The sequence below is a fragment of the Anomaloglossus baeobatrachus genome, chromosome 2 (genome assembly GCF_048569485.1).
Source record: "Anomaloglossus baeobatrachus isolate aAnoBae1 chromosome 2, aAnoBae1.hap1, whole genome shotgun sequence".
Classification (NCBI taxonomy): Eukaryota; Metazoa; Chordata; class Amphibia; order Anura; family Aromobatidae; genus Anomaloglossus; species Anomaloglossus baeobatrachus.
Genome location: NC_134354.1, coordinates 705,553,065 through 705,578,578, shown reverse-complemented (window position 1 = coordinate 705,578,578; position 25,514 = coordinate 705,553,065). Strand labels below are relative to the sequence as shown.

Here is a 25,514-nt window from a genome sequence, read left to right as displayed (position 1 = left end):
GCTCACTATACCCCTAGATAGAAGCCTTGAGGGGTCTAGTTTCCAAAATGGTGTCACTTTTGAGGGGTTTCTTCTGTTTAGGTACCTTAGCGGACCGGTAAATGCAACATGGTGCCCGCAATCTATTTCAACCAAATTTGCTTTCCAAAATTCAAATATTGCTCCTTCTGTTCCGAGCCCTCCCATTTGTCCAAACAGAGGTTTCTGACCACATGTGGAGTATCGGTGCGTTCATAAGAAAGTGGGTAAAAAGTTTTGGCATCCATTTTGTTGTTTTATTTCTTCTAAAAGTGAATAAATTTAGGTTAGAGCAACATTTTTAGGTAAAATTTAATTTTTGCTTTTTTTCATTCCACATTGCTTTTGTTCATGTGAAGCACCTGAAGGGTTAATAAACTTCTCGAATGTGTTTTTGAGTACTTTGGGGGGTGCAGTTTTTAGAATGTTGTCACTTTGGGGTATTTTCTGTCATCTAGGCCTATCGAAGTCACTTCAAATGTGATGTGGTTCCTAAAAAAATGGTTTTGTGAATTTTGCTGTAAAAATGAGAAATCGCTGATAAACTTTGAACCCCTCTAACTTCCTAACAAAAAAAAAAATTTGTTTCCAAAATTGTGCGTATGTAAAGTAGACAAGTGGGAAATGTTATTTATTAACTATTTTGTGTCACAGAACTCTCTGGTTTAACGGTATACAAATTCAAAAGTTGAAAATTGCTAAATTTTCAAAATTTTTGCCAAAATTCTATTTTTTTCATAAATAAATGCAAAAAATATTGTCCTAAATTTGGTACTAACATGAAGTCCAATATGTGACGAAAAAACAGTCTCAGAATCACCGGGATCCGTTGAAGCGTTCCAGAGTTATAACCTCATGAAGTGACACTGGTCAGAATTGCAAAATTTGGTCTGGTCATTAAGGTGAAAATTAGCTCCGTCACTAAGGGGTTAATGAGCAAATGACCCATTTTCTTTTTTTTTTCTTTTTTCAAATCCTCCCTCTCTCTGGCCTTGCTTTGTCCACTAATCTGCCTATGTGATTGTTCTAGTCTTGTCTTCATTCATAAGCTACTGGTCTTCTTCACATCACAGATCCTGCGTGGCCTTCATCTCCTCCACTAGACCTCACGACATGTCATAGGCCTTGTGGGCACCAGGGACTATTCAATAACTAATGTTTCCCTTCTCTTTGTAATATTTTCCACTATTGACAAAGTTCCTTTGGAAGAAAGACGGAATGATTGTGAATGTTTTCAGTTGTTTATATTTTACTCCTTTTTTATTTTCCTGAAGCTCCAAGAAATGAAAAAAACAAAGTTCAGGAATTGTATCCTCCAAGACATAAAGCAATAACTCCACCATGTCGTGTCGAATATCCTCACAAGAATGAGTGGAAGCCGCCATCACGTCTTCAGCACTACAGTCCTCTCAAGGTGATTAGAAATGCTACTTTTCTATTTAACCCCTTCATGATGGGGTGATTTGCCGTTTTTGCTCTTTCATTTATTCCTCCCCTTTTTCCAAGAGGTATGATTTTTTGTTTTTATTATTCCGTCCACTTAGCCATATGAGGGCTTGTTGTTTTTGGAATGAGTTACACTTCTGAATGACACCATTCATTCTAAAATGTGATGTACTGGAACACAGGGAAAAATATCCAAAGGTGGCGAAATAGTGACAAAAGCAAAGTTCTACAATTGTTTTTTCTATTTACCATGTTTACTACACGGTAAAACTGAGGCGCATGTCTGAAATTATATTTTCCAAGCCGTAGCTTTAGAAATTACATTGATTTGTATTTTCTTTGTATTTGTAATTTTATTAGGCGCCAGGTCAAAATTGGGGACAAAAGATAGAAGAGAAGGTGTCACCTGGGCGGATTCATGGACATTATGAACATTATTTTGCCAGACTCAATAACATGCAGCAAAGACCCGAGCATCAACCTCACTATGGACAACAAGGAAACCAAAGAGTAGAATCTCCACGCCATTGGTAAGTGATCGTCCCAGTAACAATCGAATCAGAATCAGTATTAGGCCGGGCTCACATGAGCATATAGCTTCGGATGCAATATGCTAATGATTCTTGGCTCAAACTCTGTTGTGAGCGTGAGCCAAGTTCACTATGATCCGATTCTGTCGCATGCAAGAATCGGGGCACAGGTGAGAAGAAAGAGAGAATAATTTCTCCATCTTCTCCCTTGTCTGTCTCTCTGTATATCAGACTGTACTGATGGCATCCAAGTGCAGTCTGATGTTTCACTCGCGCCCATAGACTTGTATGGGTGCACATTATCCGACACACACTGACAAACACGGAGTGCAAAGATTTTTTTTTTTTTCAGCCTGTTTAGAGCTGAGTAAAAACTTGCAGCTCTGACCTACAACATTGACTAACATTGGTCCAAGTGAAATGCATGGTTAGGTCCGATTTAAACACTAATGTTATCGAGCCCTTAGGGGTACTTTGCATGCTGCAACATCGCTAGCCGATTGTAGCGATGCCGAGCGCGATAGTCCCCGCCCCCGTCGCAGATGCGATCTCTTGTGATAGCTGCCGTAGCGAACATTTTCGCTACGGCAGCTTCACACGCACTTACCTGTCCTGCGACGTCGCTCTGGCCGGCGACCCGCCTCCTTCCTAAGGGGGCGGGTCATGCGGCGTCACAGCGACGTCACACTGTAGGCGGCCAATAGAAGCGGAGGGGCGGAGATGAGCGGGATGTAAATATCCCGCCCACCTCCTCCCTTCCTCATTGCAGGTGGGACGCAGGTAAGGAGATGTTCCTCGCTCCTGCGGCTTCATACACAGTGATGTGTGCTGCCGCAGGAATGAGGAACAAGATCGTACCTGTCGCTGCAGCGACATTATGAAAATGACCGACACTACACAGATCACCGATTTTCGACGCTTTTGCGATCGTTTATCGGTGCTTCTGGGCTTTACACGTTGCGACGTCGTTACCGGCGCCGGATGTGCGTCACTTTCGATTTGACCCCGACGAGATCGCAGTAGCGATGTCGCAACGTGCAAAGTACCCCTTACAGTTACACTTCCAAGCCTAACTTTGTGGACTCCAGCGTAAAATGTAAATTGCCCTTCCGCATGTGCCATTTAAAATACTGTTCTGTATGTCAGATGCAAGAGCAAACTCCGCAGTTTTCTACCTTTATTCCTGGTTACTTCAATCCGGGGAAATACATGCACTGCAACTCAAAGGAAATAAAAGATTAAAGGTGAAGTGGCAATTATTGCAGGGGTTAATCTGCTATAGACCTCACTTCTACCGCAGCTTTGGAATATTATGTTAAGTAGAAAATGTCTGCAACTTGTTGTAATTGCTGATCTCATTGGATCTCCACCTTTATACAGTGCTTTCCGCTGGATGTATATATCTGAATTGCAAATAAACTGTATGCAGATGTATGACACGCCCGCACCGGGGCCATGGGGTGACTCGTTACCGGGCAGCGGTTCAGATCTTTGGGCGCCGCGGTGGCATGGCCCAGCTCTGTGACCTTGGCTATGTCGTTTAGGGAATATAAAGGGGATGATTACAGTTTATTCGTGACGCCACCTGTGGTATGTGGCAAGTTAGGTACCCCCGCTGCGAGATGGGGATCCCCGGGGCAGATGGTGATGCAGCTTAGATGATGTAGATCCCCACAAGTACAGCTGGGCCCCAGGGCGGGTGGGCTTTGTAGTAGTAGTCTATGTTGACGGGCACAGGTGAATACCGGAGCTACACAGGGATGCAGTCTCAAGATTTTTACTCACTGTAGCAGGTTTCCAGGTAACACGATATGCCAATGACAACCTTTGGAGTGCCGGGATTCACCGTGATGGGCTCCAGTAGTTCAGAGGTTGAGTCCGGTGCACCTTCCTGTCTCTTTCCTGGTCATCTCTGCGCTTGCTTCGCTCTCCTGCCTTGTGTGGTGCCCTGGACAAGCCAGGACGTCACAGGTACTGCAACAACACACCCCACACCCCGGCTAGGCACATCAAAGTCAGACAAAAATCCTTGTTGCCTCCCTCCAGGGGCTGATGTCCACACCAGGGGGTGGAGCCAGGCGGTTGGCTCCACCCACCGAGGAGTTCACAGTCCTGGAGGCGGGAAAAGAAAGTCGGAGAAGTCGAGAGTAGTAAGAGAGAGGAGCAGAGAGGAGAGTGAAGTGGTAGTGGAGCAGACTGACCGTGTCTGGGTGCGTGGCCCGGGCACATACAGCAAGGTTGGCAGAGGGTGGTGACCGTCTGCAGGAAGGGCTGATTGACGTGAACCGTAAGGACCGGGGATGGGCGGTGGCCCGCTGGTACCAGATCGGGGAGCGAAGAAAAGCCAGCACCATTTGGCAGGGCCTACGGACCCCGACCAGGCTTGGAGTCGCCGTAAAACCGGTCAAATCCGTTAACGAAGGGAACCTCCGGGGTTTCCCAGCAGTCAAGACCCGATTGAAGGCAACCGCTCAAACCGTGAAGGGAAATACAGTCACCGCCAAGGCTACAGTTCCCAGGGCCAGAGCCTGCGGGCAAAAGGGGCTCCCTCGGCATCCATCCAAGCTGGGGAGCGGGTTAGCGGTGGGAAGCCACCAGAACCAAGAACATAACACAGGTGCAGAGAAAGGCAGTCACCGCCAACCTACCGGGAGAAGAACCACCGCAGCCGTCTGTGGGACTCGTCCATCCAGCCGTTTGTTTTACCGGAGACTTTGCATTCATAATTGGCTGAGTGAGTACCACCGTGCCGTGCGGCACCGCGCTGCCCCCGCGACCCTGCACCTCACCAGGCCCCGTAACCCACCTGCCATTCCTCCCTACACCGGGACAACCAACCCCCCTACCCACGGAGGGGAAAAACAACATCTAAGCTGCTCCCTGTCATCGCTCCGGGATCCCCGTCCAGAGCAGCGGTGGTGTCACAACCTCACCACAACCATGGGTGGCGTCATGGACAATAAATCCCCAAAACCATTCCCCTTTTCACTCACGGGCGAGGAGCGCCGCTCGAGTCCCTGGATCCGGCCCACCGCTTGAGCCACCAAGCAGCAAGCGAAGCAGCAGCAGCGCCAGACCCGAGCGTGGGGATCGCAGCGCCCCCTCCCCGCCCGCGACAACTTGGCGTCACGAACAGGATCTTACCGCTCTGCCGTCTGGTAGAGGTGCGCCTTGTGACCACCGGAGGTGTCCGGCCAAAAATTTTGAGAAGCCGCCATTTTGGGCGCGAAAAGTCCCCAGTCGAGCATCTCCTCGAGCAGTGGAGGCGCGAAAGCCGAAACCCTGCCCCTGTAGAGGAGGAGCCGGAAAAAGACTAAGGGGGACGGATGGCGTCTGGCCGCATGTAGCCTGCGGCTATAAAGGCAGGGACGCCAGGACTCTGCGGCCATCTTTTGGTTCCTGGAAGAGGCCGCCGCAGCGATGCACCAACCGTCCCGCAGCACCGTAGCCCCCGCGCCCAAGACCGCGACGTGGTTGGAGGTCCGGACCGCTCAGCTACAACAACGGCTGCAGATCCGTGTGCAGCTCCTCTTGGAGGAGTGGGAGGCCGACATGGCGGAGGTGGTGGCGGGCATACGGAGACGCGAGTTGGAGGGAGTTCTGGAAGAGCGGGTAAGTGACCCACGCCCCTGTACCCCTAGCGGGTCGGTCATCGCAGCCGAGGGGCCCAGTCTACACCCGCTCGCCATGCTACCTCCCCCGCTACCTGTGTTGGCTGCTGCTGCCCCGTCACTAGGCCCGCTACCACCACAATCGGTAGTGGTACCCTGCCAATCCGCCCCGGCGGAGCGACCAGCAGCAGAAGCCCGTGACCGCCCTGAACCTCTTCCATGGAAGAAGCCGAAGGCTGAGCCCGTCAGCAAAGATGCACCGGAGGCACCTGTGACTGTGCCTGGCCCCGTACCGCCTCCAGCAGCCCGTCTCGTGCAGGAGGAGGCTCAGCGGGAGAGGACCCCTGTACCCGTTCCCCATGCCTCGGCTGAGGCCGCGCTGGGTCGCCGCTGTAAGGCAGCACCCCAGGCCATGACACCGCGGGACTTGCCTCCCAGAACGCTAGTAGTGAGCAGTGTGAAGGAGGTCTCGCGGGGCCCGATCCGCGCGCAGGGGCCCACCATAGCCCCTTACTGGGACAGGGAACAGACCCCGCTGGGCCAGGAAATCGCGGAGAGGGAGAGGAGGAAGGCGGAGCTGGTAGTCCGCACGATTAGAGAGAAGGAAAGCCTCCGCCAGGCCACCTTCCGCGTACGGGGCCCGATCTATGAGGGGCAAGTGAGGAGGTTTGACGTCCATCGGGGGTACGGATTCATATATGAGCCGGGCCTGGAGGCCGAAGTCTTTATAGCCCGACGAGACGTCAATGCCCACCTGCTGGAGGACCACCCAGGCCGCAACCTGATGCCGGGGGATTTGGTCCAGTACACTAGGCATTGCTGGGAGAGGGGTTGGTTTGCTCTGGACGCTAAGCTGAGGGGCAGTCAAGAGGCCCGAGTACCAGCCCAGCCCCCTCCTCCGGCCGACACCGTGGCTTTGAAGTGAGTCAGCTGTCCACCGTTGCCGGCAGTTGTCCCCGTTGGGACCACCAGTACCGTGTTAAAAGTTTGAATGATAAGAGTGAATCAACCGAAGAAGTTTATCTGATTGGAACCGGGATTGAACCGGCCGTTGCCGGCAACTAGTCCCCGTAGGGACTTTCTGCAACCGTTGCGTAAGGAACTGCTTACGGACAACCCCGAGAACTTGCAGGGCAACCACAAACTAGTGGCATGTAAATAAAAATGTTGGCTTAAACCGTTGCCGCCTCCGGAGAGGCAGATTTGGAGGATGGGCCTGGAGGAAAGGGATGGCCCAGGCCCGCCACTACCGTAACCGGTGGCGATCCTCCGGGGGTTCAGGGGTCCCCATGGACGCGAGTCCCCTGAAAGAGACCGTACCCGCTCGGGCAACTTGGTTCTGGACTGGGGCAAGGGGTGCTGCCCACTTCTTAGGGGCAGCATCAGGGCCAGGTTGTTTGGGTGGGAGAAGAGCGGAAGCCGTACAGTTTAACAAACATATACCGTTAGCAACGTTTAAGAATGTGTCTCCCGTTGCGGGAAGTTTAACTAAAAATGCTTGTGTTTTAAATGTTGTTTTTACTCTTTTGCAGTTAACAAAAATAAAACCGGTGATGGACTGGCAGCCCGCGGACGGTCTGCATTTTACTAAGGGGGAATGTGGCGCCCTGGACAAGCCAGGACGTCACAGGTACTGCAACAACACACCCCACACCCCGGCTAGGCACATCAAAGTCAGACAAAAATCCTTGTTGCCTCCCTCCAGGGGCCGATGTCCACACCAGGGGGTGGAGCTAGGCGGTTGACCCCACCCACCAAGGAGTTCACAGTCCTGGAGGCAGGAAAAGGAAGTCGAGAGTAGTAAGAGAGAGGAGTAGAGAGGAGAGTGAAGTGGTAATGGAGCAGACTGACCGTGTCCGGGTGCGTGGCCCGGGCACATACAGCAATTTTGGCAGACGGTGGTGACCGTCTGCAGGAGGGGCTGATTGACGTGAACCGTACGGACCGGGGATGGGCGGTGGCCCGCCGGTACCGGATCGGGGAGCGAAGAGAAGCCAGCACCATTCGGCAGGGCCTACGGACCCCGACCAGGCTTGGAGTCGCCGTAAAACCGGTCAAATCCGTTAGCGAAGGGAATCTCAGGGGTTTCCAAGCAGTCAAGACCCGATTGAAGGCAACCGCTCAAACCGTGAAGGGAAATACAGTCACCGCCAAGGCTACAGTTCCCAGGGCCAGAGCCTGCGGGCAAAAGGGGCTCCCTCGGCATCCATCCAAGCTGCAGAGCGGGTTACCAGTAGGAAGCCATCGGAACCGAGAACATAACACAGGTGCAGGGAAAGGCAGTCACCGCCAACCTACCGGGAGAAGAACCACCGCAGCCGTCTGTTGGACCCGTCCATCCAGCCGTTTGTTTTACCGGAGACTTTGCATTCATAATTGGCTGAGTGAGTACCACCGTGCCGTGCGGCACCGCGCTGCCCCCGCGACCCTGCACCTCACCAGGCCCCGTAACCCACCTGCCATTCCTCCCTACACCGGGCCCCAGGACAACCAACCCCCCTACCCACAGAGGGGAAAAACAACATCTAAGCTGCTCCCTGTCATTGCTCCCGGGATCCCCGTCCAGAGCAGCGGTGGTGTCACAACCGTGGGTGGTGTCACGGACAATAAATCCCCAAAACCATTCCCCTTTTCACTCACGGGCGAGGAGCGCCGCTCGAGTCCCCGGATCCGGCCCACCGCTCGAGCCACCGAGCAGCAAGCGAAGCAGCAGCAGCGCCGGACCCGAGCGTGGTGAGCGCAGCGCCCCCTCCCCGCCCGCGACACCTAGCGCCCTCACTTACTAAACCCTGTGCCAGTGCCTGTGAACCTTGTGCGGTGGCGTGAAGCTCTATCCCTTGGTCCTTTTGGGTCACCTCCCAGTGAATTTGTGTGCGATGTGTGGCTGCAGTGCTTGAAGTTACCCCAGCCGTTGGTTTTATTAGTGGAGTACATAGGTTATACTCCTTTAGCCTAGGGACCAATCCCCGTGGTGTGACCTAGTCCTTCCACCTGTAGATTGTGTGGAACAAGGCCACGGAAGGTTGGTTCCCGTGGTCTCTAGGACCCTTTCTGTTGGTGCCCAGGCCAAGCGGTACCTGCTCCAGGCCGCGGGACTTAGCTCCTCTACTGCTCCTCTTTCTCTCTCTCCACACTCCACACTGTGTTCCCACTCTTGTAGTATTGTGTTCCCACTCCTACGACTCCACCCCCCCAGCCTGGCTTTGGGTATAATCACGCACTCTACCATGTCTGATAAGGTGTTTCTGAGCCTGGGTGTTGTGTTTCTATATGAACCGGTGTTGATCTCCTCCTTACCTGAGATGGGATACCACACCTCTGGTTGAGATGCAGTACCTCTTTGGCAACTGAAGCCTCAGGGGCACCACATGTATATAACAGCATATCTATAGACTATTTTGACCACATCTTGTCCATTTTAATGTTCTTTTGGCTACGTTTTCTCAGGTTTATTCTGCATCACGGGTTTTTTTATGTACAAAAAACTCAGCAAACTTTTGTTGCCCCTCCAAAAAAGTATGAAAGAGGTATAGGTTTTTTATCTCCATTATTATCAATGGTAGACATATTGAAATGTAGCTGTATGTTTCCAAATGGATCAAATGTAAACATTTTCCATTCTGTAACAACCTTATAGTCATATACTCTTACAAATAGCACTTTAAAATTACTAACTAATACAGCCATATAGACCCCCTTGATAATCTCATACAGTGCCAAAATCACAGCACTTTCTATTCTTACAGTGCACAAATAACACAGATATCCATTTGACAGAATAGTGTAATGGAGCTCAAATAATGTAGAACTGCCTAAATAGCCTTTCATTTTAAGAATCACAGCTCATTTGGCAGTTTTGAGGTAGGCACAGGAGGCAATATAACAACCTGTGTGATACATATCTCCCCTCCATGACTTGTCTGGCATCCATCTTACGTACGCTCCTCTGCAGAAAGCCAGGGGGCTTGGCACCTTCCACTATCAAACAGTAACTGGCACTGTGTGTAACTTGGTGGATCCCTTTCGCCTAAGACTACTCGGGTCCCGCTCACCTGCGTGGCTAGCAAGGTGAGCCTGCTCTCAGGGTTCATGCTTGGGATTTTCTGTATGATTTTGGGAAGTCCTATCCCCCTCGTTGCGCTAGTACCCCGATTCTGGGACGGGTGGGGAACGGTTCCTGAAGATTCTGTTCCCTTCGGGTGAATTGCTGGGCTGCGTGAAGCTACTTCCCAGCCTAGGGTCCGCGTACCCGTTGTGCCCTGGCCCCTGCCCGGTTGTAGCACAAGGCAGCCGGCTTGCTCTCTGTAGCAGCACCGTACCCCCTGTCACTACCCCCTGCGACCGGGGTTCCAGCTCCTTCTGGCCAGGCCAACGTCTGGCACCTGGGATGGGTACAGGAGCCCAGCTCCACAGCGTGACCTGTCCTGTCACTGCTGTCTCACAGCTCAACTCTACTCAACTCAACTACTGACATCTCTGCCCTCCCCCTTCCATCCCCCCATCTGGGTGGCCCTATTCCCCTCAGGCTGCACAATGGGTGGTTGGTGGGTGTGGTGCAGAATGTTCCTCAGGATTTATGTACACCTGTTGGTAGCAACACCAAACTGACAGGACACGTAACCAAGGAGGAGCGGGTACCATGCAGAAGGGCAGATTGCACGGCACCCTTGTGACGACCTGATAGGCCAGGACGTCACACATGCAAGTCCAAATATGGAGACTTCACACAGGAGGACTTCCTACCTACACACACAGACCAATAGTGATTTCACCTTGACTTTTTATATCCACCATATCACACCCTGATTAGGTGTATGTGAGCAGTCAGTCTCACCCATCTCTCTGACTGCTTGAAAAGCTGGTGTGAAGCCCCTCCAGTGTTGTGTCGGTGCATTACCTTCAGGGACTCCACTCGGCTGGATCCTGTCACAGGTAGGAAATCTTCTATTTGTCGTGACGCCACTCTCAGTATTGCGGTCAGTGGGGACCGCCACTGCAGGTTGAGGGACACCTGGGGCTGATGGTGAGTGCAGTTAGTTGGAATAGCCTCCTGAGAGTGAGGCAAGCCCCAGGGGCCTGTGTAGGTGCGTAGTACCACAAGGCGCAGAATAACTCCACACACGCAGGATGTCTTTCAGGGGTTTTACTCACTTCAGGTGGCAGGGTGAGTAACCCGGGCGTAGCTGGGATGAACCAGGCGGGAACCAGGTATCCTTCAGGCTGACTTCTGATGGTGACTACCAACTCGCCTTCCTTAGCCCTTGGTGGTTTGGGGTAACCCCGACTTTTAGTCCCTATGGTGGTCACCCAGGGAAGTTGCTGAAGCCTCTCTCCCCTTTGTTTGCCGTTTGCTTGTTGCCTGGGCCAGATCACTCCAGCTGCTTGCCTCCTGTGAACTATGGGCCCTAACTGTGGCTACGTGGCTGCGGCTTTTAGGTGTTGTGGTGTGGGCTTTGAGGGCCCCACACCGGCAGGTTTAGCAAGGAAAGGTGGATCTATCCCCGCTCCGGGATCTGCCGCCCGTTTGGGCCTGGTACTCCCTAGCAGTCTCCTTACTTCCCACTCTGTGCTCTCTCTCTAGCTGGAGATGGGTTTCGGGTAGCACTCCTAGGTGACCGTTCTCCCCCGTCGGTAGCCACTGCGCGGGCGCTGTCAGACTGCAACAGCCCCAGGGGTAGGGGTCAGCTCCTCTCGGAGCTCCCTGGACTCTGCACTGAACCGGCTCACTGCTCCTCCTCTCCTGTTCTTGCCTACGCCACCTAGCAACCAGGCTCTCTTACCACACCCCTTGAGAGGAGATGGAGGCTTTTGGCCCCCTCCACTATTCCAGTGGAGGTGAAGGCTTTTCCCCCTCCTGGGATCCCCAGGGGTCCTCTCATAGGTACATGTGTGAGACCTGATCACTATGTGCCTGTGTAGTCACACCTCGGTCAGCCTTCTGGATTACCTGTATTGTACTGTCCCCAGCATGGGTGCAGTACTCAGTGGTGCCTGACCAGGTCAGGGGCGCCACACTGGCCCTTGCCATGCCCTATTAACACTCTTAGTACTACACATGCTGGAACTAGCTTCCAGGCTTACATCACCGAGGATAACCACCTCTGTGATCTATAGCTCCCCTCCATGACGTGTCCAGCGGCCATATTACATTATGTATTTATCTATCTATCTGTCTGTCCTTATTGGTCTGTCTTCACTATCCATGCAGTGCTCACTGATTTGACTTGTTCTATAATGTAAATGTGTGTAATCATTAACCAATTAATCCTATTAATCCTAGGAATGACTATTTACAGAGGAAACAGGAGGCGGAACAGATTAAGATAAAGGTTGAAAAACAACTGGTGAGTAAAGATTTAGTTTTCTAAAGGCTCCTTCACACACTGAGACTTTCTAGTGATCCCACCAGCGATCCCGACCTGGCCGGGATCGCTGGAAAGTGTCTGGTGAGCTGTTAAACAGGCAGACCTGGCCAACGACGCAGCAGCGATAGGGACCTGCAGAACGACCTCGCTGGTCGTTGGGGACGTGTCAAAGCAACTATTTGAAAGGGAATTCGCTAACGAAGTCGTCAAACACACCGATGCATGCTGCACAGTGGGAAACAATAGACCAAAAATGGTCCTGAAAGCTTTGTAGCGATCGGCGACCTCACAGCGGGGCCAGGTCGCTGATGCGTTTCACACACTGCAATGTTGCTGGGGAGGTCGATATTACGCCACAAAACCGGTGACGTTACAGCGATATCACTACCGATGTTGCTGTGTGTAAAGGGGCCTTAAGTTAAAAAAAAAAGGTGAGATCAGATGATGCTGCTGGCCGTGAGGACAAAACCTTGTTGGGCCACATTGACCAATGGCTGCTGTTGTTTGGCAGAGTTTCGGCCTCATGGATAGCTGCACCATCTGATCTCACCATTAGAGTAGATTCAGACAAAATTGGTTGTGTGCATGAACCCTTAAGGCTGCTTTACACCAGACAATCTATCGTGCGATAGATCGTCGGGGTCACGGTTTTTGTGACGCACATCCGGCATCGCTGGCGATGCCGGCCTGTGTGACACCTCCTAGCGACGCAGTATCGCTCACAAATCGTGAGTCGGGTACTGCTCGTTAGGTTCCATAATATCGTTTAATTTGGTTGATCATCGTTTCCGTGGTAGCACACGCCGCTCCGTGTGACACCACGGGAACGATGACCAGCTCACCTGCCTCCCGCGGCCGCCGCCGGCTCTATGTGGAAGGAAGGAGGTGGGCGGGATGTTTACATCCTGCTCATCTCCGCCCCTCCGCTTCTATTGGCTGGCGGCCGTGTGACGTCGCTGTGACGCCAAACGTCCCTCCCACTTCAGGAAGTGGACGTTCGCCGCCCACAGCGAGGTCGCACGAGAGGTAAGTATGTGTGACGGGGGTTACTGACTTTGTGCGACACGGGCAGCGATTTGCCCGTGATGCAGAAAGGACGGGGGCGGGTACGATCGATTGTGAAATCGCACAATCGATCGTACCATGTAAAGCAGGCTTTAATGTGAAGATTTACGATGGAAAACTAAATTATCCCCTAAATCTAAAAGCTCTAATTAATAATAATTAGTTGGTACTGTTAACACTAGGGTGACACCATTTATCGATCACTACAAAAAATAGTATGATATTGTTGTCCAAAGAAACATGGTGTATATAAGAGCGCAGGCCGCTGTGTAGAATGTAAAAAACACTTTATAATACTCACCTAACGTTCGCACTGCGTTGGAGTTGGGCCATATGGGCGTCTCTGTTGTCTGGTGCCTCCTCTTTCGTCCATCTTCGTCCTCCTTCTGAAGCCTGTGTACATGACACGTCCTTCGGCATACACACTCGCCGATCCCGCGCAGGCGCACTACAATACTTTGATCTTCCCTGCTCAGGGCAGATCAAAGTGCGCCTGCACAGGACTTCAATGCTGGCTAGTGTGGATGACATAGGATGTATCGTGCACCCCGGCTTCAGAAGATGGAGGTTGAAGATGGCCGAAAAAAGGCGCTGCCGGCAACCGGACAACGGAGACGCCTATATGACTCAAATCCACTGCAGTGACCGTTAGGTGAGTATTATAAACTGTTTTTTTAAATTCTACACAGCGGCCTGGGCTCTTATATACAGCATGTTACAATGCTGCATATAAGAGCCCACTGGTGGTGGCCACAGCTTAGAGGCCGAAAAACTGTTGACAGGTTCCCTTTAAAAAAAAGTGATGTTGAACCGATTTTCAAGCTCCTCCACGCACTTCTAATGACCACAATTTTTGTAGCAAGTGATAGCGAGTATCGATGTAGAACTTTATTACCAAACAACAATGCCTAACTATATTGGGGCACGATCACAAAACTAAGAACATGTGATTCTATGTTATTTCTAGTGATTCAAAAAAACTTTGCATTTATCCTAAAAATATGGAGACATACTATTCCCAAGTCACCCCCGATAAGTTATGAAGGACTTATTAAAGCTTATGTTATACCCTGATGTAGATTGATGCCTCTGTGACTTTAAATTGGGGTAGGTTTGGGGGTTAAAGCAAATAAAATGCCTTAAAATTTCTGTGTACAAATGATGGGATCTTATCTGTTAGTGGCTAATAATGATTTTGGTGCCTGTCACAAAATAATTTACTTTTATTATGTGAAAGTGGAAGTATGTAATAAGTGAGAATAATAGGGAAAAGTGAGGATTTTTTTTTTTTTTTTACATAGATTGAAAAAAGACCACGGTCCATGTAGTTCACCCTTCCTCCATCAATTATACATTTTATCATTGTCATTTATAACCAACAATGTTGTGGGTACTAAGGAAATCATCCAGCCCTTTTTTAAAAGCTGTTATAGTATCTGCCATTACTACCTCTTGTGGTCGGCATTCCACAGTCTGACTGCTCTAACTGTAAAGAACCCTTTCCTATTTAGCTGCCGGAATCGCTTTTCTTCCACTCGCAGTGAGTGCCCCCTGGTCCTTAATATTGTCTTTGGAAGAAATAAGTCATGTGCCAGTCCTTTATATTGACAACACATGTATTTATACATATAAATGAGATCTCCTCTGAGACGTCTTTTCTAAGCTAAGCAAATCCAACTTTTTCAACGTCTCATCATATAGGAGACATAAGGCAATAATATTTTTTCTATTTTCAACAGATAAAATACTGAATTGCATAGACTACAAGTTATTTTTTGTGGGGTGTAGCTGCACATTCTGGAACCGTTGAATTTGGCATAGACTTGTCTTGCACCTTCTTTAGTGTCTGTTGTATATGGTTTATGTCATACAATCATAATGGCTTTGGCAATATCGGGAGCTATGATCCTAGTGTGAACAGGGCCTATATTTTACCATTGTTGACAATAGAACAAATATTCATCAAAGGTAAAGCTTTGCTTATTTTATGCATTAATAACATTCCTTAGTTGTTTATTTGTTAGCTTTTTTTTTACCTTCTTTACTAATATACTTGTAAACTATAAATCCTTTTTCATCTTCTGGTGCTTGTGTCTAGGGGCTCCGTCCTTCCTCTGCAGATCACTATGGTAAACACATCCCAGTCTCAAGAGTGGACGTACGGGTGGAACACGCTGCGAACAGATTACCCCAGAAACCATATGTCAGAGACCGTGAGGTACTTTTATTATTGTGATTTAGACTTGCATTCTTTGGGAGGATAAAAGAAAAAAACATGAAATTCACTCAGATTATGATCAACCTCTGTAAAGGCAAGCGAGGCAGGGTCACTTGGCCATAATGCATACCCCCGATTTTACCAGAAATGGCCGCATATATTCTAGGATAATTATTCTTCAGTCTGCTCCTATGTAGCATAGCGGTACATTACATTCAGTATAGATGAAGAGGAGATACCCTATCCCATAGGGACACACATAGGCACAGGCCTCTCTGGCCCTGCTATCAATGAACTGGCGTATAGGCTCATAAGGTGAGCACTTTATCTTCTTTAACCCCTTCAGCCCCCGGGCACTTTCCGTTTTTGCGTTTTTGTTTTTTGCTCCTTTTCTTCCAAGAGCCGTAACTTTTTTATTATTCCGTCAATCTTGCCATATGAGGGCTTGTTTTTTGCGGGACGAGTTGTACTTTTAAATGAAATCATAAGTTTTACCATATAGTGTACTGGAAAACGGCAAAAAAATTCCAAGTGCGGAAAAATTGCAAAAAAAGTGGGATCGTACAATAGTTTTTGGGATATTTTATTCACGGTGTTCACTATATGGTAAAACTGATGTCTGGGTGTGATGCCTCAGGTTGGTGCGAGTTTGTAGACACCAAACATGTATAGGTTTACTTGTATCTAAGGGGTTAAAAAAAATTCACAAGTTTGTCCAATAAAAGTGGCGCACGTTTTGCGCCATTTTCCGAAACACGTAGAGTTCTTATTTTTTGGGATCTATGGCTCAGTGATGGCTTATTTTTTGCGTCTCGAGCTGACGTTTATAATGGTACCATTTTTGCGCAGATGCTACGTTTTGATCGCCTGTTATTGCATTTTGCGCAAAACTTGCGGCGACCAAAAAACGTAATTTTGGCGTTTGGAATTTTTTTGCCACTACGCCGTTTACCAATCAGAATAATTGATTTTATATTTTGATAGATCGGGCATTTCTGAACGCGGCGATACCAAATATGTGTATATTTATTTATTTTTTAACCCTTTAATTTTCAATGGGGGGAAAGGGGGGTGATTTGAACTTTTAGGTTTTTTGTTTTTTTTTTTACTTTTTTTTTTTATTTTACTAGTCCCCCTAGGGGGCTATAGCAATCAGCAATCCGATCGCTGATCGCTATCTGCTGATCACAGCAATACCGCTGTAATCAGCAGATTCACTCACTTTGGTTTTCCCTCTGCTCTCGGCCGAGGGAAAATGAAAGTGAAAGATCATAGCAGCAGGCGTCATCACATGACCCTGTGCTACGATGGCAACCACCGATAGTCACGTGATAACACACGTGACTTCCGGTGGGGGCGGCGGTGAGTAACAAACATGGCCGCGCGCATTTAAATCTTGCTGCCAGACTTTGGCAGCAAGATTTAAGGGGTTAATGGCCGCGGGTGGAAGCGATTCCACCCGCGGCTAGCAGGCACACATGTCAGCTGTTGAAAACAGCTGATATGTGTGCCGATCCACGCCGCCTGCCCGCGGCAGGGGGCGGGGCTTAACGGGACACGATCTATGACGGATAGATCCGTCCAAGGTCGTGAAGGGGTTAAGGGGTACTTTGCACACTACAACATCGCAGGTGCGATGTCGGTGGGGTCAAATCGAAAGTGACGCACATCCGGCGTCGCTGTCGACATCGGAGTGTGTAAATTGTTTTTGATACGATTAACGAGCGCAAAAGCGTCGTAATCGTATCATCGGTGTAGGGTCGGTCATTTCCATAATTTCGGAAGGACCAATGTTACGATGTTGTTCCTCGTTCCTGCGGCAGCACACATCGCTGTGTGTGAAGCCGCAGGAGCGAGAAACATCACCTTACCTGCCTCCACCGGCAATGCGGAAGGACAGAGGTGGGCGGGATGTTTACGTCCTGCTCATCTCCGCCCCTCTGCTTCTATTGGCCGCCTGCCGTGTGACGTCGCTGTGACGCCGCACGACCCGCCCCCTTAGGAAGGAGGCGGGTCGCCGGCCAGAGCGACGTCGCAAGGCAGGTAAGTGCATGTGAAGCTGGCATAGCGATAATGTTCACTACGGCAGCTATCACAAGATATCACAGCTGCGACGGGGGCGGGGACTATCGCGCTCGGCATCGCAGCAATCGGCTTGCGATGTCGTAGTGTGCAAAGTACCCCTAACACCTAGAGAGGTTAATTTCTGTCTGACGCCATACAAATCTGGTAGATAATATTTTTTGGCATGTTCCATTTAATGTCATATCTACAGAAATATTTTTAACTGAACTGGAAGCTTCCCTGTAGTCTGTACAGCAGAACACTATCATATTTTTAAGATATTTGGACTAAAATGTTGAGAAATGTTTCCTGTAATCTGTGTTTTGTAGTAATATATTTTCCCCTTGTCTATGAGAAAAAAAAAATCACAAAATGCCAAAAAATTGTCACAGCGGCTGCTACAATTAACGTGATACTGGAATTCAGACGGATCTAATTTATAATAGGACGTCCGCCAACACGAAATGAGTGTTCAAACCAAACACAAGTACTTGGTGCACCGTTGGCGTGGCCAAAGAGTTCAGTGCCCCTTCTGACCTACTTGTTTTCCATCTATCCCTGCCTGTCCCTGTCTGCCGGAAAACTAGAGCTGTCCGTCAAGGAAGAGGGGAGCGGCAACAGATATATGAGGAAAGGTGCTCAGGATTGTTTATGCAAGGGTGCACTGGGCACTACTACTTGCTTTGAATAGTCATGTTGTGCTGACAGATTCGCTCTAATATTGCACACCTCTTCACCCTTGCAAAATTCCAACAGCCCAATGTAAACATATAACATAGCATTATACTAATATATATATACAGTTAGGTCCAGAAATATTTGGACAGTGACACAAGTTTTGTTATTTTAGCTGTTTACAAAAACATGTTCAGAAATACAATTATATATATAATATGGGCTGAAAGTGCACACTCCCAGCTGCAATATGAGAGTTTTCACATCCAAATCGGAGAAAGGGTTTAGGAATCATAGCTCTGTAATGCATAGCCTCCTCTTTTTCAAGGGACCAAAAGTAATTGGACAAGGGACTCTAAGGGCTGCAATTAACTCTGAAGGCGTCTCCCTCATTAACCTGTAATCAATGAAGTAGTTAAAAGGTCTGGGGTTGATTACAGGTGTGTGGTTTTGCATTTGGAAGCTGTTGCTGTGACCAGACAACATGCGGTCTAAGGAACTCTCAATTGAGGTGAAGCAGAACATCCTGAGGCTGAAAAAAAAGAAAAAATCCATCAGAGAGATAGCAGACATGCTTGGAGTAGCAAAATCAACAGTCGGGTACATTCTGAGAAAAAAGGAATTGACTGGTGAGCTTGGGAACTCAAAAAGGCCTGGGTGTCCACGGATGACAACAGTGGTGGATGATCGCCGCATACTTTCTTTGGTGAAGAAGAACCCGTTCACAACATCAACTGAAGTCCAGAACACTCTCAGTGAAGTAGGTGTATCTGTCTCTAAGTCAACAGTAAAGAGAAGACTCCATGAAAGTAAATACAAAGGGTTCACATCTAGATGCAAACCATTCATCAATTCCAAAAATAGACAGGCCAGAGTTAAATTTGCTGAAAAACACCTCATGAAGCCAGCTCAGTTCTGGAAAAGTATTCTATGGACAGATGAGACAAAGATCAACCTGTACCAGAATGATGGGAAGAAAAAAGTTTGGAGAAGAAAGGGAACGGCACATGATCCAAAGCACACCACATCCTCTGTAAAACATGGTGGAGGCAACGTGATGGCATGGGCATGCATGGCTTTCAATGGCACTGGGTCACTTGTGTTTATTGATGACATAACAGCAGACAAGAGTAGCCGGATGAATTCTGAAGTGTACCGGGATATACTTTCAGCCCAGATTCAGCCAAATGCTGCAAAGTTGATAGGACGGCGCTTCATAGTACAGATGGACAATGACCCCAAGCATACAGCCAAAGCTACCCAGGAGTTCATGAGTGCTAAAAAGTGAAACATTCTGCAATAGCCAAGTCAATCACCAGATCTTAACCCAATTGAGCATGCATTTCACTTGCTCAAATCCAGACTTAAGACGGAAAGACCCACAAACAAGCAAGACCTGAAGGCTGCGGCTGTAAAGGCCTGGCAAAGCATTAAGAAGGAGGAAACCCAGCGTTTGGTGATGTCCATGGGTTCCAGACTTAAGGCAGTGATTGCCTCCAAAGGATTCGCAACAAAATATTGAAAATAAAAATATTTTGTTTGGGTTTGGTTTATTTGTCCAATTACTTTTGACCTCCTAAAATGTGGAGTGTTTGTAAAGAAATGTGTACAATTCCTACAATTTCTATCAGATATTTTTGTTCAAACCTTCAAATTAAACGTTACAATCTGCACTTGAATTCTGTTGTAGAGGTTTCATTTCAAATCCAATGTGGTGGCATGCAGAGCCCAACTCGCGAAAATTGTGTCACTGTCCAAATATTTCTGGACCTAACTGTATATATACAAACAGTGGAACCTTGGTTTATGAGTAACTTGGTGTGCGGGTATTTTGCAATACGAGCAAAGCTTGCTGTAAATTTGTAATTCAGTTTATGAGCAATGCTTTGCTGTACGAGCAAATACTCACTGCACATGCTTTCGGTTCCGTACTTTCACCGTGCTCTGACCTGCTCTTGCAGTCCGCACAAACACGCACCCATACACATATTATGCTCACCTCTCCTCCGTTCCCTCGGCTGCCTCTTCCCTGGTTCTTGTAGTCCACAGGCATGTGGATCCGGTAACCATCGCGACCGATGCAGGTCAGGAGCTGCCGCTGTCAGTGCTTCCCAAAGGCAGCGCGCTGACCAATCAAAGGCAAGCAGCTCATGCATATGTCTGCTGCTGAAGCGCTGATAGCGGCAGCTCTTGCATCGGTCGCGATGGTTACCGGATGCACATAAACGTGGACTACAAGAACCAGGGAAGAGGCCGCCGAGGGAATGGAGGAGAGGTGAGCATAGTATGTGTGTGTTTGTGTGTGTTTCTGCATGTGTAGAATGGCACAATAGGGGCCCAGGATGGGACATTTAACAAGTTGTGGAACGAATTGTCTGAGTTTCAATTATTGCATATGGGAAATTTTGCTGTGCTAGACAAGTAACTTGGTTTACGGGCACACTCCCAGAATGGATTGCTCTCGAAAACCAAGGTTACACTGTATGTGTATGTATTATATATACAGTATATATATATATATATATATATATATATATATATATATATATATATATATATACAGTACATATATATATATATATATATATATATATATATATATTATATATATATATATTTCTTCGCCTTTATGGAACAAATTATGTGTAAATTATATTAAATTATGTATAAATTTTGCTTAACAGGAACATCTAAGACAACTTGAAGTCATCCGCCAACAATATCACAATGAAGTTAGAGACATTAGGATGAAAGCTGGTGCAAACCAGGTACCGTGTCCTTTTTGTATGAATTATATACACATCATTGGGATAGGTGCAACTGTGGTGTTACCAGAAGCATTAAATGCCTACATTTCGTAATATTTGGTCATATATGAATCTGTGTCTAAAGATGCAGTGTAGCCCTAGTGTTAAAGATAGATTTGAGCACAAATAAGCAATTACCCAACAAAATGCAGTTTCTCTATAATTTGACAATTTGTTATACACCAATCAGTTATGACATTAACAAAAAATTGACCCTTTAGCGATGAATTACCTTATGATAACGGCTCCTATTCAAGGGTGGGAGAGTGCATGACATCTTGCTGCACGTGAGGTCGTGTAGCTGCAGACCGGTCAGCGTGTCCATGCGGTTCATTATTCAAAACTCCTACAATGGGCAGTACCAGAACTGGACCATGGCGAAATGAAATAAGATGTTCTTATCTGATAAATCATGTTTTCTTTTACATCATGTGGACGGCCGGGTGCTCTGTGTTACTTACTTGGGCAAGAGATGGTACCAGGATGCACAATGAGAAAATGTTAGGCTGATGGAGATAGTGTGATGTTCTGGGCAATGTTCTACTAGCAAACCTCAGGTCCTGGATTTGTGGGTCAATTACTTTGACATGTACCACCTACTTAAACAAGTACAAGCAGTGCTATTCACAATTAGAAAAGACATCTTTCTGCAGGGTAATGCTCCATGGCACAGTTTCAGAAAAGCTTTGAAGAACATGACAAAAAATTCAAAATATGGATTGGGCCTCCAAATTCCCTAAATCTTAATTTAAAGTGTAACTGTACTTTCACGTACCTTTCAGAATGAGCTGCCATGTTTGTGTACATGAGAAGAAACACTATTTTCTGGCCATGTATACTGCATTGTCACCAGTTTTCCCTTCTGTAGGCTTTCTAACTTAATTTGTAATTGTCTTTGAGCTAATGTGAGAAGACTAGACAAGGTAATCTTTCCCCTCAATCACATCACTGGCACGCATATAGGTTGCCATCACAGCCAAGGTTCAACTGATGATCTCTGTCAGAGTTTTTACGATCCTCCTGTGAACGGCAGCTGCAAGCTGGCGTTCGTAGGAGATCGTGATTTGTGCTGTACATAGTGGTGCTGATGCATTGCTCTGTATAGCAGAAGCGATCGGACAATCACAGCTTCAAGTTCCCTAAAGGGACTAGTAAAAAGTAAAAAAAAAATCTGAAATAAATTTAAAAAATACAAAAGTTCAAATAACCCCCTTTCTTTGTCGCTCCATTGGGAGACCCAGACAATTGGGTGTATAGCTATTGCCTCTGGAGGCCACACAAAGTATTACACTTAAAAGTGTAAGGCCCCTCCCCTTCTGGCTATACACCCCCAGTGGGATCACTGGCTCACCAGTTTTGTGCTTTGTGCGAAGGAGGCAACACATCCACGCATAGCTCCACTTTTTAGTCAGCAGCAGCTGCTGACTATGTCGGATGGAAGAAAAGAGGACACATATAGTGTCCCCAGCATGCTCCCTTCTCACCCCACTGTATGTCGGAGGTGTTTGTAAGGTTGAGGTACCCATTGCGGGTACGGCGGCAGGAGCCCACATGCTGATTCCTTCCCCATCCCTTTTTACAGGGCTCTGGGTGAAGTGGGATTTACCGGTCTCCAGGCACTGAGACCGTGCTCCATCTACAGCCCCTGGAGAAGATGCTGGATGGAGCGGAGTACATCAGGGACATGGCCCTGCTTCCTCAAGGTACTCTGTGTCCCCGTGCATTTGGCGCTCACACCGCAGCATGCTGGGTGTTGTAGTGCGCCGGGGGACATCAGCGCTGCGGCGCCTGTGCCATGGCCTCATTCAGCTTTGCTGAAGCAGGCTCACTTATGGGAATTGGTCGCGCCGGCCGCTGGGACTGCGGCGCGGCTGGCACTTGTAGTGCGCCGGGGACTTCAGCGCGGCCTGCGCTTTTACGGCGGCCGCGCTGATAACTAGAGTCCCCGGCTTTTGCGGCCTACTTCCGTTCGTTCCCGCCCCCAGACCTGCCAGTCAGGAGAGGGGCGGGACGCTGGCCACTTCCAGGAATCGGTCGCGCCGGCCGCTGGCAGCGGCGCGGCTGGCACTTGTGGTGCGCCGGGGACTTCAGCGCGGCCCGCGCTTTTACGGCGGCCGCGCTGTTAACTCGAGTCCCCGGCTTCTGGGCCTAGCTCCCTTCGTTACCGCCCACAGCCCTGACAGTCAGGGTAGGGGCGTGACGCTGCATAGCACAGCAGCGCTGAGAGCTGGAGTATGTTTTGCATACTCCACCCCTCTCACTGTGTGCACTGTGTAACCGGATTCCCGCACTTTCTCAGGCACGCCCACGGCTTCCTTCTCTACAAGGACACCGGCAGCCATTAGTGTCAGTTTCTGTACGATACAGAGACAAGTGTGGAAGACCCTGGCATTCTGATAGTCACACAATCGCTGTAACAGGCGTTAAGCAGCACCTGTGGTGCTAACCCCACTAGTGCAGAAGTGCACTTATAGATATGCTTGTACTATATACATTGCACTGTTTGGTCGCACGTTGTATATACCCTCCTGGATTATGCGGAGGAGTTATCAGCATATTCTCTGTGTAAAACAAAGGTGCAGAACCACATGTTTTTCTATACAGCTGGTACAGCATGTACGGCTATACGGCCGGCAGGTACATAGACTCCCATTGTATGCACTAATGGCCAGGGGATGAGGACGGTGTCTGCAGTATTTACTGACAGTTTTTCTGAGACTATGGTTATGATACTAGAAGCCTAGCAGTCCGGACATGTCTCTCACAATATGGGCACTGTTGAATCATTGATCCATGGCCCCCCTCAGTGTGAATAACTAACAGCTCCGGGAATGTCACACGCATCCCAGAGTCACGGCTCTGCACGGACGTCAGTCCCAGACAGCCTAAGTGGGCTCGCTATGAGCGGCCTCGGTTTCATCAGGGTCCTAACAGAAGGACTCGCTGTGTAATGAGGCGGAAGTAGCGGCTCAGGATTCTGATCCTGAGACCGCTCTCAATCTGGATACACCTGATTGTGACGCCATAGTAAATAATCTTATAGCGTCCATCTATAGAATGTGGGTTATTTCTCACAGCTCCTCCAGTGGAGGAGTCAGCTTCACGTATTTTTCTGGACCACTCTGCCTTCAGAGAGGCAGTCCAGGAACACCACGCTTATCCAGATATGCGCTTCTCCAAACGGCTTAGGATACACGTTATCCCTGTCCCCTGACTTGGTCAAGGACTGGACCCAATGTCCCGAGCGGCATCCTCCAATCTCCAGGCTTGTAGCTAGATCCATAGTTGCAGTGGGAGATGGAACTGCAAACTCAAAGATGCCACTGACAGACAGATGGATCTCTGGTCGAAAGCCATCTATGAGGCTGTCGGCGCACCGTTGGCTCCGGCATTCTCTCCCTTGGGGCACTCCAAGCTATTTCAGCTTGTCTTACACAGATTGACACGGTTACACGTACATCTGTGCCGCAGGTGGCATCCTTAACCTCTCAAATGTCTGCATTTGTTTCTTACGCGATTCAGGTTGTCCTGGACTCTGCGAACCGTGCGGCGGTAGCCTCCGCTACTCCGTGTTTTTAAGCAGAGCCTGGTCTGCTCGTTAAGTGAATGGAAGGCAGATTCTGCTTCCAAAAAAGGTTGCCTAACCAGTTGCCTTTTTCTGCTGACCGACTGTTTGGTGAGCGTTGGATGTAACCATCAGACAGTCCAGGGGTAAGGATTCATCCTTTCCTCAGCCCGGACACAACAAACCCCAACAGAGCAAGAGGCAGTCGGGGTTTTCGGCCTTTTCGAAAAAGGCTCGGGCAGGTCCCATTTTTCCTCGTCCAATGTGGACTCAAAAGGATCAGAGGAGCTAAGATTCTTAGCGGGCTCAGTCTCGCCCAAAAAAGCGACAGTCTGAAAACCCGCTTCCAAGGCGGCTTCCTCATGACTTGCGGCCTCGGTCGGTAGCAGGCTCTCCCGCCTTGGCGATATTTAGCTGCCATAGGTCAATGACCATTGAGTGTGAGACATTCTGTCTCACGGGTACAGGATAGAGCTCACTTCTCGTCCTCCAACTCGATTCTTCAGAATTTCTCCACCTCCCGGCCGGGCCGCTGCTCTTCTGCAAACAGGGTGCACTCTATAGGCAGAAAGAGTGATGACCCCCGTTCCTCTTCAGGAACAAGGTCACGGTTTTTACCCCAAATTCTTTGCGGTACCTATAACAACGGGCCGTTCCGTCCCGTTCTGGATCTAAAAATGCTCAGCAAGCTCGTGGACACCAGGCGGTTCCGGATGGAATCCCTCCGCCATGTCATCGCCTCAAGGTCCCAAGGATATTTCCTAGCATCATTAGGCATCAAGGATGCTTATCCACACGTGCCGATTGATCCAGAGCACTAGCGTTTCTACGCTTCGTTATAGGAGACGAACACCCTCTGTTCGTAGCTCTACCTTCCGGCTAGCGACAGTCCAACTGGTCTTCGCCAAGGTCAGGGCAGCAGTAGTCACAGTCCTGCACTCTCAGGGTCACTCTGTGGTCCCGTATTTAGACGATCTACTTGTCAAGGCACTCTCTTAGGAAACATGCCAACACTGCCCGAACGTTGCGCTGGAGACTCTCTAGAGTTTTGGGTGGATCATCAACTTTTTAAAGTCAGATCCGACCCCGACCCTATCGATAACATATCTAGGCATAGAGTTTCTTACTCTCTCAGCGATAGTGAAGCTGC

The 25,514-nt window shown here is 48.8% G+C and overlaps 1 protein-coding gene across 4 annotated transcripts in view; it reads left to right on the top strand.

Moving 5' to 3' along the window:
• LOC142292146 (serine/threonine-protein kinase Nek5-like) overlaps positions 1 to 25,514 on the top strand; it is a 138,201-nt gene that overhangs the window by 83,653 nt on the left and 29,034 nt on the right. For all 4 annotated transcript variants that reach the window (XM_075337300.1, XM_075337302.1, XM_075337299.1 and 1 more), the window contains exons 11-15: positions 1,293 to 1,432; positions 1,825 to 1,994; positions 11,886 to 11,949; positions 15,134 to 15,253; positions 20,677 to 20,760. In XM_075337300.1, coding sequence (XP_075193415.1) covers positions 1,293 to 1,432; positions 1,825 to 1,994; positions 11,886 to 11,949; positions 15,134 to 15,253; positions 20,677 to 20,760 — 578 coding nt within the window. The remainder of the gene's footprint in view (positions 1 to 1,292; positions 1,433 to 1,824; positions 1,995 to 11,885; positions 11,950 to 15,133; positions 15,254 to 20,676; positions 20,761 to 25,514) is intronic.